General features: G+C 39.0%; 1 protein-coding gene across 1 annotated transcript; it reads right to left on the bottom strand.

The window, feature by feature from the left end:
* Positions 1–293: 293 nt before the first annotated feature.
* Positions 294–15,126, bottom strand: CNIH1 (cornichon family member 1). The gene is made up of 5 exons (XM_081228866.1): positions 15,004–15,126; positions 9,985–10,053; positions 5,953–6,065; positions 4,729–4,872; positions 294–1,193 (listed from the first exon to the last, which is right to left on the bottom strand). The coding sequence occupies exons 1-5, from the start codon at positions 15,082–15,084 to the stop codon at positions 1,166–1,168; spliced, it is 435 nt and encodes a 144-aa protein (XP_081084992.1). The 5' UTR covers positions 15,085–15,126; the 3' UTR covers positions 294–1,165.
* Between the last annotated feature and the right edge of the window lie 227 nt (positions 15,127–15,353).

The raw sequence follows: 15,353 nt of genomic DNA on the forward strand, positions 1-15,353 counted from the left end.
TCAAAAAGGAAAAAAAATATTTTAAACATTTTAAGTTTCACAATAATTTTTTTTAATTGGTAAGAAAAATACTGATGCTGTGCCATCAGTATTTATGAATCTTGTCAAGTGACAAAAGAAGGTAATGTGCTTAACCATTTAAAAATCTTCCTTTTTAGATCCAAGCATGGTATTAAAAAAATGTAATACTCTACTATCTTTTAAAAAAATTGACAGTGATATGTCTTTATTTGGAATAAGCAAGTTTAAGAATAGCTATTGTAATCTTTAAAACAATGCACTGAAAATAAGTCTTAATTTCAGAGTTTTATTGTATTGCACTAAAGGAACAGCAGGACGGTTATACAATGTTCTCTCTCATTCAGTTTTGAAAATCTAAAGTACTTGCAAACTCTTAACATCTTTACCACCAGATTAGAACACTAATAACCAATTTCTTAATAAGTAATGTCTCACAAATTAAAACACATTTAAAATAGCTTTAAATGCATTCTTCACAAGTAAGTCAGCATATATTTTTGTATCATGTTCACTTATGCTTAAGAATTAAAGCAAGTATATTACTCTGGTGGAAATATGGGAAATCTCTCATTCATGCAATATACAGGGATAATATTTCAAGTCAAAGGGAAAAAAAATCCCACTCATTTTTTTAATGCATCCATATATAATCACCTACATGATAGATGAGGAAACCCATGAAGTTTCCACAGGTCAGATATATATTTTCAATTCCTCAGAAGCACCTGATATCTACAGCTAATTTATAATTAAATGGCATTTCAATAAAACCAAAATGAGCCCTACAACTTCTATAAACAAAAGCTTCCAATGGACTAAGGATAGTCAATAATTAATGCAGTCATTTAAGGGGTTATGGCTGTTCCTTAAGGAGTGCAAGTTCAAACCTGTCAACACCAGAGGTATCATTTTATATTAATTTATACGTAATTCCATTTAAATTCTTTATCCGAGTATAACATATGAAAACAGTCTTTCCACAAGCAAAAAATGTGGAAACATTTAAAAAATAAGGAGTCATTTTTTAAAGTAACTGATCAGATTCCATAGGCTACTCTTGGAAACAGGATCTTGCTGGATAGAATCCCTTCGTTTGGTGGCTTTTTGCATGCACTTAACTGGACCAGTTCTTCTGAGTGTTGTTCTAAGAGCTCACCAAAACATAGATCATGCTGAAAAGAAGAAAAAGGCTATTATTAACTCAAACATTCCTAATTATAAAAACTAAGCGCACCAAAAAGTTGAGTCTGCTTTATATAGCAAACTAGTTCATGATATCACACCATCACAGAAAATGGAAAGACCAATGAATGACAAGTTCACAGTATGATTTTAATCTGCATTTATGGACTTTTGCCTAAGGTAGGATTGGCTCAGTGCATGTGCTGTAGTTGTCCCCTATTTCCTTTCCAATTTTAGCAAGTAGAACAGCACAGCTGAAAGCTTAATGGGGATCAGAGCTTAGAGAAGCAATCCAAACAGCACACTGCTCCAGAGCTATGTCTAAGAATAGGAGTGAGCATCTCCAAGGGCTCACACTTCATGCCAGGCCTTCTGTCAGGTCCTAGGAGGTAGGGTAGGTACCATTATCCCCATTTTACAGACAGGAATGATCAATCAAGGAACTTTCCCATTAGAGAAAGGCTCTAGGCAATAGCAGAAAGTTTAAAAAAGAAAAGGGGACCAACAAGCAAAATAAAAAGCAATAACCATTTGATCCTACATGAAGGGCAAGGTGGGAGAGGCATGGTTCAAAAGCATGTGTGTCTAAATGGAAATACAAAGCAAGGAGGTGAGCAAACTTGACAGACTATTTATTTTTTGTTATCATTATTTAATTAATAGACTTTTTAAAAGAGCAGTGTTAGCTTTACAGAAAAATTGAGCTGCAAGTAAAGAGACCTCTCATGGACCTCCCGCTCCCAGCACACAGACAGACATACAGACACAGATACACACACACACACACACACACACACACAGTTTCCCTTATTACTGGCATCTTACATTAGTGTGGTATGCTTGTTACAACTGAACCAATACTGACACATCATTATTAACTAGAGTCCAGTGTCTACATTAAGGTTCACTGGCTGTTGTACCTTCTACAGGTTTTGACACACGTATATTTGCTTGGCAAACGTACCCACCCTTACAGTATCATACAGAATAGTTTCACTGCCCTAAAAATTATCTGTGCTCTGTCTATTCATCCCTCCCTCCCTGCTAATCCCTGGTGACCACTGATATTTTTACTGTCTCCATAGTGTTGCCTTTTCCAGAATATCATATATTTGGAATCAGACAGTCTGTAGCTTTTTCAGACTGGCTTCTTTCACTTAGCAACATGCATTTAAGTTTCCTCCATGTATTTTCATGACTTGATAGATCATTTCTTTTAATCTCTGAATAATATTCCATTGTCTGGATGGACCACAGATTAAATATGATGTTTATCCATTACTATTGCTTTTTTTTTTTCTGGCGCTGTTGCCTGGCATGCGGGATCTTAGTTCCCCGACCAGGGATCAAACCTGTGCTCCCTGCAGTGGAAGCACAGGCTTAACCACTGGACTGCCAGGGAAGTCCCTACTATTGCTTTTTAAAGAAAGACAATGGGCTTCATTGTAAGGGCCGGGCTCACAGAGGTTCACAGACAGCCTGGGAGGGGGCCCAATGGGTCAATGGTCTTGGTGCTTGGCCTGAGGACAGATGATGGAGACAGAGTGGACTTGTGGGCTCTCATGATCTGGGCGATTGTTTCCATTCTCCTCGGGCAGACAGCTGGCTGGCCCCGGCTCTTCTCAGAAAGGCCTTTCAGGTGGGGGTGATACCCTACTCCATCGACAGGCCTGGGACTTAGTTTGCTGCTCTTATGGGGGCTCGTGGCTGATATGACCCCCAGACTGGGTGTCTGCCCTTCTCTTTCTCCTCAATCAAGGCACTGTGTTGGCTGGGCCTCCCGCCTGGACTCGTGTGTGTGTGCATGTGTGTTGATGGACAATTTAAAACGAATGATGTAGTGCCACCATCTCCTGCTGAATATTTTCCCACAACTCTACATCTCCAATTTTATCATTTATTCAAGCATTCATTTATTTTCCTTCTTTCAACAAATATGTTTTAAGTGCCTACTATATGCCAGCACTGTTCCAGACACTTATTATAGAAACTAAAAACTGAAAATGAACAGAAATTAAAAGGACACATGGAATTTCACTTTTCAGAACTTTTTCACTATCTTTGTTTCATGTATGAACGTCTCTAGGTGTACTGACGGACACTCATTTTTCACAAATATAACGTCTAAAATCATAAAAATATATTTTCCATAAATTCAAGTCTAGCACTTCACCCTTTTCCATAATGGAAACCAGTATGATGTAAACAAAAAATAAGCAAGTTTTCAAGTAACAAAAAGGAGAGGGAAGAGAAACTTAATTACTGCCAAAATTACATCTAATACAACTAATTTTCTTCATATTTTGACAATCAGGTAGAAATTCCTCTCCAGTTGAGTATTTATCAATAAAAAATGGGAAAAGTGTATTTATAAAGCTTAAAGAAAAATTATAACTCCACACTCGCCCGTGTCCATTTCTAGTTTTAATAAGCAGCTGTTTTCCTCCACCTACAGTACACCTAGAACAGTGCCTCTCAACCAGGGCTGATTTTGCCCCACAGAGGGCATCTGGCAAACGTCTAGAGACATTTCTGGTTATTATGACTGGGGCAGGGGGAAGCTACTGGCATCTAGTGGGCAGAGGCCAGGGATGCTGCTAAACATCCTACAATGCACAGGACAACTCCTCACAACAAAGATTTATCCTGCTCAAAATATCACAGTGCCAAGATCAAGAAACCCTGACCTAGAGGAATGATATGAGTCCATCACAGTATAAAGGGAGGAAAATCAATAACTGCAGCATCAGGACTTCCCTGGTGGTCCAGTGGTTAAGAATCTGCCTTCCAATGCAGGGGATGCGGGTTCAATCCCTGGTAGGGGAACTAAGATCCCACATGCCTTGGGGCACCTAAGCCCACACGCCGCAACTACTAAGCCTGCGTGCCTCAAATAGAGAGCCCGCTTGCCACAAACTACAGAGCCCTTGCACTTTGGAGCCCGCGCGCCACAGCTAGAGAGAAGCCCACGTGCCGTAACGAAGATCCTGTGTGCCACAACTAAGACCCGATGCAGCCAAAAAAATAAATAAATAATAAAATAAATAAATAACTGCAGCATCCTATATGATAGAACTTTTCTTTCCTTCATCCCATTCGGATCATGCAAACCAGAAAATAAAGGGTAGAGCGTACAGTTTATGAAGAATGATAAAGAAAAAATTAAACATAATCTTGAGACAGACACTGAAGCCAAGCAGAAACTTTTTTGCAAACGCACACAGCCATGTCCTCTTGCTCTGCCATGGAGAATGAGGACTGTCCTTCACTGACTGTCTGAGACTTTGGAAGCAGCATCCCCGACCCAACCTTCTGCCTCTGACTGCACATCAGCTGGCTGCCTTGACAAGTACCAGTTTATTCAATGTGTGTGAATTTGCTGGTGTGTACTGTGCTGTTATCAATACCACCGTTCAAGACATGAGTTACTCTTCAAGTGGATTTTAAGGTGTTCATACCATAATGCCTGCAAATGTTTCTGGCAGCAAAGTGAAATCATATTTTCGTTTTGTTTTTTAAACTTACCCATATAGGTAGTAAAAAAATGCTAGAAGATAAAAAGCTAATTTGCACCATCCTTCTTTCTGACAATATGCTAGAATATCTGCATTCATGATGGTTGTAGGGTCATAGAGTCCTGGTCCACTCATCACTGGTCTACTCATATACCTGTAATAAACACAGTTGATTAGCCACTCAGAATGGAAGCTAACCTTCAGGATGGAAGGGAGCATTCTTCTTCTCAAATAATATTTGTTACAATGAGAGGTGGTCCACATTGGGAAGCATACTTTTAGTTCTAGATGGAGTTCTTTCCTTTTATCATATTAATTTTAAAACTGGAGCCCCTACAGAGAACAAGGTGGTTAAACAAGTCATATCTGGTCTCCTCTACACTTTGAGAAATCCAAGAAAATTAAGAATAACTGTAAAAAGGAAATACAATTTTTTCTTTCAACTTTTTATTTTAACATAAAGAACACTTCACCAAGATATTCCAAATGTTCATATTTACCACACAGCTTTGTCCTTCTCTTTTCTGTTCTCTCTCTTAATACACGCACATTTTTTTCTGAGCCATTTTAGAGCCAGTTACAGATGTGAAACCACTTTACTCTTAAATACTTCTTCTGTATGTATTTCCTAAAATCAAGGGCAATGAGATTTTGACATGCCTATCTAAATCAAAACACTCTAATGCTGTACAGATCAGATATAACATTTAGAAGTTATGAAATATGAATCTTTTATAAATAACCAAATTTAAAGTCATAAAGTAAACATGGAGAAAGAAGTTAGACACACTGTACAATTTGATTTATATGAAGTTCAAAGATGGACAAAACTAATCTAAGCTGCAAGAGATCACTGGTTCTCCTATGAAAGTACAGGGCTAACTGATTGGAATGGGACACAAGGGACTCTTCTGGGGGCTGGAAGTGCTGTATATCTTGATCTGGGCGGTAGTTTCACAAGTGTATCCATATGTAAAAATCCATTGAGCTGTACACTTTACACGTTCACACATTATCATATGTAAGTTATACCTCACTTTAAAAAAAACCCTTTAAAGAATAATAACATAAGCTCCATAAGAGGTATTAACACAGTTATTTGTGCATCCATGTGGTTTTAAAAATAAATGCCAACTAATTTCGTTTAGGTGACTAGCACGTAAGATAACCATATCAACCATAGTATAATTAAAATTTAATTAGGAAAAGTATTAGAAGTGTATCTAAATATTACCTCCAAATATGATATGCCAAGAGGGGCATATTGAGACCCAGTGTAAGCCACTCTGCTGCACAAAGAAACATGACACAGAAGAAAGCATGGATGAGGTACTCTGGAAGGACAAGCTGGAAGAAAAACACAAGCCAGTTATCAAAAATGCCTTGGCATTAAATCAACTCCTAATTTGGAAAGCAGGTGGCAACTAAGTTTCACTAATGAAAAATCACTGTTTTCCTAGAATCTGAAATGAAAGATGCTACTGAGTTTTATTTCCATATTAAGCTTTTGAACAAAAGCAGGATTATATGCCAACTGACCAGAGGATATAGCTTGCACTAAAAGAATAAGATATAACTTAAAATTTAAAACCCAAACTCTTAGAGCAACAGGTTAAATTACACAAAGTTACCACCCAGATTGTTCAAACACAGTTATTTGCTAATCACTCAGAATATTTTTTCTTTCCACCATTCAAAAATGATGAAAATACAAAAATGAAATATCTGATCACATGCAACAAGATATAAAAAAATCCACAAAAACAAAACTCCCCTTTAGAAGTTTACACATTACTGTTTTTAAGCCTTTAAACAGAAACCAGGGATGTTACATATACAATATTTAGCAAACCACATCACATTACCACAAAAGTAATTTTTCAATGGAAAGCCAACAGCCAATAATCTCAGCACAGTCGGGGGGAAAGAACATTAATATGCACAGATGCAAACGATGTGCTTTCTGCAATGCAGGAGGGAAAAGACTAAGATCTGAACCATGAAATTGGAATTCTCCCGGTTCCTGAGCTCCCATTCCTACAAGGCCTTCCTATTTCTTTCAGCCTGCTTTCTCCAATGAAGGGCTACAAACACAGCAGACCAGTAGGAGCTCAGAACTCAAAAACAAAATACATCTTTTGATAGCAGGTAGTATTAAGTGAGGAAAAATTAGTTCAAGCAAAATGCTTTTTGTAAAATGACCAAGAGTTCATGCTTTACTTTAAATTATCTTTCTCATCCTACAGATTTCAGCCTAATGACTCTGTTAAATATAAATATCAAAACCTTTCATTTCAAGTTTCAGCCAAAGAGCTTCCTACAAGTCACAGCTTCAAAGCCAGTTTCTCAAATGTGCTGCACTGTCCCATCAGATCTTTCCTGAGGGGAAACTATAGCTGTAGAAATAATATATTACTTATTCAAGTCCATTTTCTAGCACTCCCAAGTTACTTTTCCCATTCAAAGCTGTAAAGCAAAGTTTTTAATTAATACTATTTTAAATAAAATTCCAGTAAAACCAATTAATCTATACCACTAACCAGATATTTTCTACAAATTTAAGTAATATAATAACAAGATAAACTCTGCACATGTATATAAACATGTAAATAACATGGACCATTAAGCCAGCATTTAATTAAGATCAAAGTTAAACATCTGCAAGAAAATATCCATAGGAAAATCTTTGGAACACAAAGACTACAACCAGGACAAACCAAGAAAAATATATAATACATTTCATTAGGAGTTCCACTAAAGCTGCTGTTTATAATACTAGTTTAAATTAAAGATTTTTCTTTAAAATATAATGAGCCTATTTTGGCCCTCTAAAACCAAGTGATCTAACAATACAAATCATCACCCAAGTTTTCCAGACTAGGGTATGGGGAGAAAATGATTTTGAAAGCATGATCCCTACTGCTCTTAAACAATATTCTTTAATAAGAGTGATAATAAAGATAATCTGCAACTCTACCAGTTTTAATATGAAACAAATGCCACACTCCCTCCCTTCTCCTCAAAACAGTCCAGATACTTTTACTATGCATCTCTCATGAAGACCAGTCCTCTTCAATCATTCTTTAATGACGAAATTTCCCCATTAGTGGCACAAAATGATTCCATTTAGGAACCCACATTTACACAAAAACTAGTATCCATAAACACCGCATGCAGATATGGCTGAAACGATAGTACTTAAACATGCAAATCATAATATTCTGTAGTTAAGGTTCACATTTTTAAATACAGTGGTATTTGTCTTCCCCCATACTTTGGCAGAATTGTCAAAAACAAATTTTCAATAGGGAAAACTGTCAGATGCACTGCTATTAAGCCAATTATCGGCACCCTATCCAAAACACAACTTGTGCTGGTGTAGAAACTTCCTTCCAATCCACTGTAGCATTAGGATGTCCCAAGCACAAAGTGACAATTTCTTTCCATTAAAAAAAAGCCAAAAATCACACTCTACATTTTAAAATGAAATTAGTCCCTCGTAAGTTATAGTAAATTAGGAAAATACAAGAATCTAAACCTAAAAAATCAGGCAGTCTGGGTTTGAATTCTGACTCTATGTTAGCTGTGTGACCCTGGGCAAAGTGCCTGAACATCACTAAGCCTCAGTTTACTCTCCTATTGATGAGTATAATATACTCACCTCTTAGGATTGTCATGAAAACTGAATGAAAAAACCCAGGTAAAGCCCTCATCTGATTTCAGCTATTATCATCTTCATCATCATTTGGTTATTTGAAGTAATGAAAAGCCAAAGAAGATAGAATACTATTAATAAACAGCCATCAAAAGGAGAAATTTCAGTTTGTTAATTTCTTGGTAACAATTAGTTTAAACAGTAAGTTAAGACGTTTTACAATGAACATCATTACTTTCCAGTGAAAAAGCAGATTCATCTCATATTTTGCTTCGTAAGAGTAGAGAAACAGCAAGTTAATACTTTTAATTGTACCTACATCAAGTCTTACTGTAGCAGTTCTTTAAAGACAAACCAGGAATCTATTCCATCATGGCTATTTATCTAGGAAACAATGATAAAAGTAGCAAACCAACTTTATAGACCCTTTCCAGATAAAACCCCTCTAGCATGCTAGTGCTTTACAGTTTTACACAGCTAAAGTCTATACATGTTTTCATCTTCATTAAGTAATGTTTAAAGATGAATTATTACATTCTATTTCTTGAAGACATACTCACTGCTTTCCTACAAAAATCCTTTCAGTTTCTGACCAGTTAGGCAAAAATCAAACCTACAGGCTAAAGGAGAATCTTCCTGTAAATTAAATGAAGTCAAATATTTATATAAAACCCCTAAGCACAATGGGGCCACATTATAACTAAATCCAGAAGAGCTCAGAACTTAGTGGAAGACAGGTCTGCTTTAGAAACTTAGAGTGGATAGATACTAGAAATAACTATGTAGACATTTGTATACAAATTGTTATCCACAAAATTCTGACAGCATGAATCCAAAGGTAAGCCTTACTGCAAGATTCCAGAGCCTAAGAACAGAGCTATCCACCTAAAAGGCTCTGAATAAACAGCTGCTGAAAGAATAAATAAATTCCAGAATAGACAAAACCAAAGATAAAAATAGATACGGTACTAAAGACTCCACCTACAGACTACCTCAGAGTAAGTTACCACAAAAGAACAATCTCACCTATTAAAGTCATTTCATGTTAACCAACTTTCAAACACTGCACCTAATAATTTAATATCAAAGTGCCTATGGCTATAACATTTTTTTTAAATGCATGAGCATTTAACAGCTTTCCCTACTTGACTGGGCCAGCAAGCAAACATTTGCATAAAATATGAAATTTCATGAAATCATAAACCTCAACAGGCATATGAACAAGCACACTGAACAGAACAGTTTACAAATACAAACGCCCTAACCCTCCCCATGAAATGGACATAGCATTAAAACATTAAACTAAAAAGCAGTACACACCTTTAATGCAATTTTGACTCTTTTAATCTTTTTGACCTTTTCAACTGTCTTTGGCCGACAATGTAAAAAGCAGATTGGAAGAATGTTAGTATGACAGCTGACAAGATCACCAGCAGATTAATAATAGAATAGTCAAGCAGGATAGGAAAAAGAATATTTTTTTAAATTCTGCCTACTTCAAAAAGTACAAATTTATCATGCTACTGAGAATATTGGCCATTTTCAAATTATATCAAGTTAAAAGCAAAAACCGTTTAAAAATCTAGAGAAATAGCCTATATTATAACTTACAGGATTCAGGGTATTACACTGGTCTATAGGATTCTTGTAATCAGTCTTCAGCTCATCAAATGCTATAATCTAAAATAAAAACAAAATAGTTAAGATCTCTCACTTTAAAAAAAAGCAGCAATAAACCTGCCCCATCAAACAATAACTGAAGAAAGTAAGTTAACAGGACAAAAGCAGAAGTGTAGCAACTTTATATGTACCAGTTTACAGTAAGCTCAATATATGGTAATTAATAAATAACTAGAATCACATTCAAAGAATCGAAAACACTTGTATATTGTTATCATTAAAATGATCTGATATCACTGTGATAAGTACCTTCAATTTTCAGTTTTTTCAATGCCTCCACTAAAGTTATTTTCTCTGCTTGAAATAGTCTCTCCCCCAGCCATGACTATTTATGGAAGCTCCTCTTTATCCTAAACAAACATTCTTCCTATGTCAACTCCTCCCTGTAGGTCTCCCTAACTCCCTTGGGCAGAAATAATTGCACGCCTGTCTAATCTCCACATAGCACGAGGCTTTATAACGCTATCAGGCTGGCATTTCTCATACTGGAGGAGAGGATTTAAGTTCAGGTTTGTGTCCCCCCACTAGACTGTGTGCCCCTCAGGGTGAAGTGTTTTTAATCATCTGTGCACGTCCCTCCCTTGTCACAGTGTTCAGCGGGACACTAGAAATGGACTTGTATGCTTCAATTTGTTCCCATTTGTACCTAAGCACATACATTTCACAGTCCTGCTTCGATTTGGAAATTCAAGAAATAGCCTCAGAATAGAGGAACACTAAGAGAATATTAAACTCCACAGCCAGGACCACCACATACAGTACTGCAGTTTCTGCACAGAACAAAAGGCCAGGTGGGGGCACAATGCCACGCACGCTTCTGCTGCCAAGCACCCTGGCATGGGCTCTGCAACAGGGGCTATTCAGGAGGGAGGACTTTTCTAATCCTGTGCCTCAAGAGGCATCTTATTCTAATTCACCTTAAGGCACCACACAGGCAAGAGCAGGCCTGTTTAAGGGCACTGCAAACATGATCAATCTGACCTCCTTTTGTGTCCTCTGTGTATTCCTACCACATGCAGGTCCTTTCATTCGGTCACCAAACTAAAGACTGAAGAAGGGTAAAGCCCAGGTAAGGCCAGCTTCTCATGGTGTGATGAGTGAAACAGTTATAAATATGATAAGGGGAGAAAGATCTCATCCACTTAAAATGCATTGCAAGGACTTCCCTGGCGGTCCAGGGGTTAAGACTCCATGCTTCCACTGCAGGGGACACAGGTCCCATCCCTGGTCGGGGAACTAAGATCCCACATGCCGTGTGGCGTGGCCAATAAATAATAAACAAATAAAATGCATGGCAAGAGTAAATCAACTATCCTTTAATATAAGTAAATAAATAAAAATTTTATATCATACCATTAAAAAAAAACAGCAAGAATCAAGAATGTTTCTGTCTGCACTCTGAGAAGAAATGTGGCTTTAACATTTAAGGTCACTGAACACAGAACTTCAAAGTCAAAATGCACTAAAAATCAAATAGGGGTGACACATCACTTTGTGTGAAAATAAGAAGCCAAAGGCCCCAAGTTTATGGGGGAGCTATTTTAGTTGCTGCCACCAGTCACCCAGGGGACAAAGAATTTAATCTGCCCTTCCTGGAATCCGCTAGACCACCGGGGTAGTCTCATTCAGTAAATATTGATTGAACACTTATATAGGTGCCAGGCACTATTTTAAGCCCTGCGACATAGCAGTGAACACAGCAAAAATCTTTGCTCTCACAGAACTTACATTTTAATGTTTAATTATTTTCCTTCTATTTCTACTTTCATTAAAATTTTTATTAGGCCTTCCTAGTAATCCGCCTTCCAATGCAGGGAATGCGGGTTCGATCCCTGGTCAGCGAACTAAGATCCCACATGCCCCGGGCTTCAACTACTGAGCCTGCATGCTCTAGAGCCCATGTGCCACAACTGCTGAGCCCGCACGCTTCAACGAAAGACCCTGCATGCCGAAACGAAGATCCCGCCTGCCGCAACTAAGACCTGACGCAGCCAAATAAATATTAAAAAAATATATTTACTGAATGAAAGGGGGGAAAAAGGAAAAAATAGTCCTATGCTTAAAAAAAAGTACAGAACTCACCAAAAGGCATTTTCCTTTGCTAATGACCCCTAACACATATAAATGTTAAAAATATAAATGTACAAATAGGAGATACTAATTTCTGATTATTTATTTCTGATTATTAATCTAATTTCTGATTATTTATGGATATAATTAGTCAATTACCTGACATTAGCTGTGATATATTCCCAATGCATTTTAGTAATAACGTTTAAGACAAGGACTGACTGTGATCGCAAATACAATTACTTCCCTATAACAAGGTCCAATTTACTAGCAGAATATGAAACTTGTGCTTTAACTTTTTTCCCACTGGACAGTTTCTTCAGGTGATTTCAAAGGATCTTTTAATGCGTATGTTGCTGAATGGGTTTCTGTTTGAGTGCTATAAGCTAGAGTTGTCAAAACTCTTCTGAAAAGATTCTTAAACTAGTGGTTTTCAAATCTTCTGCGACTGTGGGTCTGGACAAGGACGTTCACAAAGTTTTCCCAAAAAGTGCAAAAACAAAACAAACAAACAATCCCTAAAGATAGCAAACTACACAATTCAGGATACCTTCAAATTCAATGCACATCTTTGGAGAATGACTTGTGCATTTTTAGCTTTCAAACAAATCTATGCTCCCAACTCTATTCTCCAAAAAGCATCAATCACATGAATTAGGACTAAACTGAGAGATGTAACCATCAGCATAAAAAAAATCCTCCATACAACAATTAACATAAACTGGATTTTCTGAATTTATACTTGAAATTTCCAGATGAGTCTTCTGACAGATACTTAAAATGACCTAAGAAAATAAACTGGGGACCTCCCTGGTGGCGCAGTGGTTAAGAATCCACCTGCCTAATGCAGGGGACACAGGTTCAAGCCCTGGTCTGGGAAGATCCCACATGCTGCGGAGCAACTAAGCCTGTGCTTCATGACTACTGAGCCCGCGTGCCTAGAACCCATGCTCTGCAACAAGAGAAGCCACCGCAATGAGAAGCCCGCACACCGCAACGGAGAGTAGCCCCTGCTCGCTGCAACTAGAGAAAGCCCGCGTGCAGCAACGAAGACCCAATGCAGCCAAAAATAAATTATTTTAAAATTAAAAATATAAAAAGTTTTAAAAAAAGAAAAGAAACTGAAGGTTAGTTAACAGAAAAACTAAATCTTTATTTAGAATTTTCTATTTTTTCCCAAAGGATGCACAATCCTCTGAACTACTAGAAATCCCTAAGGATATAAGCTCTCCACTAATCTGTGGAGTACAAACAAATTTTTAATTCTGTAACAGGACTTAAAATCACCTACTTCACCCAAACACATATTCATTTAAATTACCCATTTTTTTCTTTAAAGTGCAGTTCAGGTTTTCTTAGCAAAACACAATCTAGTTCAAAATGTAAGCCATCCACAGCTCTCTTCTAAGAATCCTCATCAGCTCAGAAAACAGAGTGCCCATCAAGCAGGAAGTGATTAACTCATCTACAAACGGCAGGGAACCACACATTTCAGTTTCATCAGAGGTTTACTAAGGCAGAGCTAGTTTGCATCCCAAATTACCTTTACTTATTGTCTTTATTCCACCAAAGAAGAGCCCAAAATGCTCTTCAAGTTATGGGTTCCTACTGACAAAGCATTTTGAGGGAGCAGCCTACATAAGCATTCCCCCACTACACAAGCAGTTGGGTTTCAAATAATTACAAATGTAATTACACTCCTTAGCAAAAGGGAATGGATTTGAGAATTTTTTTTTTTTTTTTTGGCACAAGACACTGCCACCACGTAAATCACTCTGCCCCTGTATGTTCCATAACAAATCCCTGCTATGGGCATGATGAAACCTGACTGAAAATTTACATGAGAGTGAACATGCCCAATCATTCAAACTAAGACCAATATCCCAGAAGGTACTAGAATATGGAGGGCAGAGCAAAAATAAGATACATTTTTAATGAATGCTGATGTCCAAAAGGCTGCTTCTAATTTTGTGTTAGAGAAACAGGAATCCTTAAAAATCTCTTGTATTTCACAGGGAACTTAACTTGTTCCTTACAGGGACCAGTAAGGATGTGCTTCTGTCCTGCAACATGATGTGAGTAAAAGAGAAAAAAAAATTACCCTAGAGAAGCGTAAGGTTTCTGAGCATTTTCAAAATCAAATTAAAACTACCTCTACTAAATCGGCTACTCCGAACACAGAGGTGGCTAGGAAGTCTCTCGAGAAACCTGTCGGTCAAAGTATGATTTAGGGGGAAAATTCGGAGATAACGGTCAACAAAGTAATCAATTCAACCGGCATCAAAGTTCACCAGGAGACAATGCCGGGGGCCGGGGGGTGATTCTACTTGAAGAGCACCCAACAAGTGCGTGAAAAGTAGAGCTGGAAATTTATCTAAAGTGGGTTATAACTACCTCATTTGGGCCACACTCCTGTGGACACCAGAAAACGAAGGCAATCTGCATTAAATAATAATATTTCGGCAAACTTCATTCCGGCTGAGCACGTAGCACGCCCCTCTGCGCCCTTGACATCCTCCCGAGGGACGAGAGAACGCGGGGATGCGGCGCCGGCCAGCGAAGCGCTGTCCCTCAGGGCCCGCTAGGACCGCGGCCGCCCCACCCGGCGAGGGAGGAGTAGCGGCGGGCGCGGCCTGCGCCGGGACACAGCGGGCGTAGCCAGCCAGCCGCCGGACGCCTCGGCTCCTCCTGGACCTGCAGCCCCCGGTTCGCGGACCGAGGGCGCGCAGGGCCCTGGCCGCGCGGCCGGCACCGCCCCGGCCTGGCCCCATTCCCGGGCGTGCGGACCTCCGAGGCCCGTGGCCGCCCCGACCACGGGCCCGGGGCGAAAAGAGGCTGCGCCGCCACCTCGCCCTTCTTTCCCCGGCCCCGGCTACTCACATGCCAAATGGCGAAGAAGATGAGTGCGGCGGTGAGCAGCAGCGCCAGCATGTAGCAGAAGGCCGCGAACGTGAACGCCATGGCCGGGGAGGAGGAGCAGGGAGCAGCGCCGCGGCCAGCGGAGAAAGGCGGCGCAGGGCCCTCTGGGTAAAACCATTCACTTCCCGCGACCACAACCCACACCGCCGCCGCTGCCGCCGAAGGGGCGCCAGCCCTCCCAGCACGCCTGCGCACCAGCCCCGGTGCAAGGCGCCCTCCGGTGGCCGGAGTCCGCCATGCACTTGTATTGTCTGCATAGAGGATTAATTTATTTTGCCTACTTCGCTCCTTTATTCTTTGAACAAATATTC

This window comes from Mesoplodon bidens (assembly GCF_964165515.1).
Source record: "Mesoplodon bidens genome assembly, chromosome: 3".
In the NCBI taxonomy this organism is placed as follows: Eukaryota; Metazoa; Chordata; class Mammalia; order Artiodactyla; family Ziphiidae; genus Mesoplodon; species Mesoplodon bidens.

Bases quoted from the DNA above. Each gene is read 5' to 3' on its own strand.
- CNIH1 (XM_081228866.1), bottom strand. From the start codon at position 15,084: ATGGCGTTCACGTTCGCGGCCTTCTGCTACATGCTGGCGCTGCTGCTC. The intron at 10,054-15,003 runs GTGAGTAGCCGG...TTTTTATTTTAG, and splicing joins TCTTCTTCGCCATTTGGCAT to ATTATAGCATTTGATGAGCT. The intron at 6,066-9,984 runs GTAAGTTATAAT...TTTTTCTTCCAG, and splicing joins AGTGTAATACCCTGAATCCT to CTTGTCCTTCCAGAGTACCT.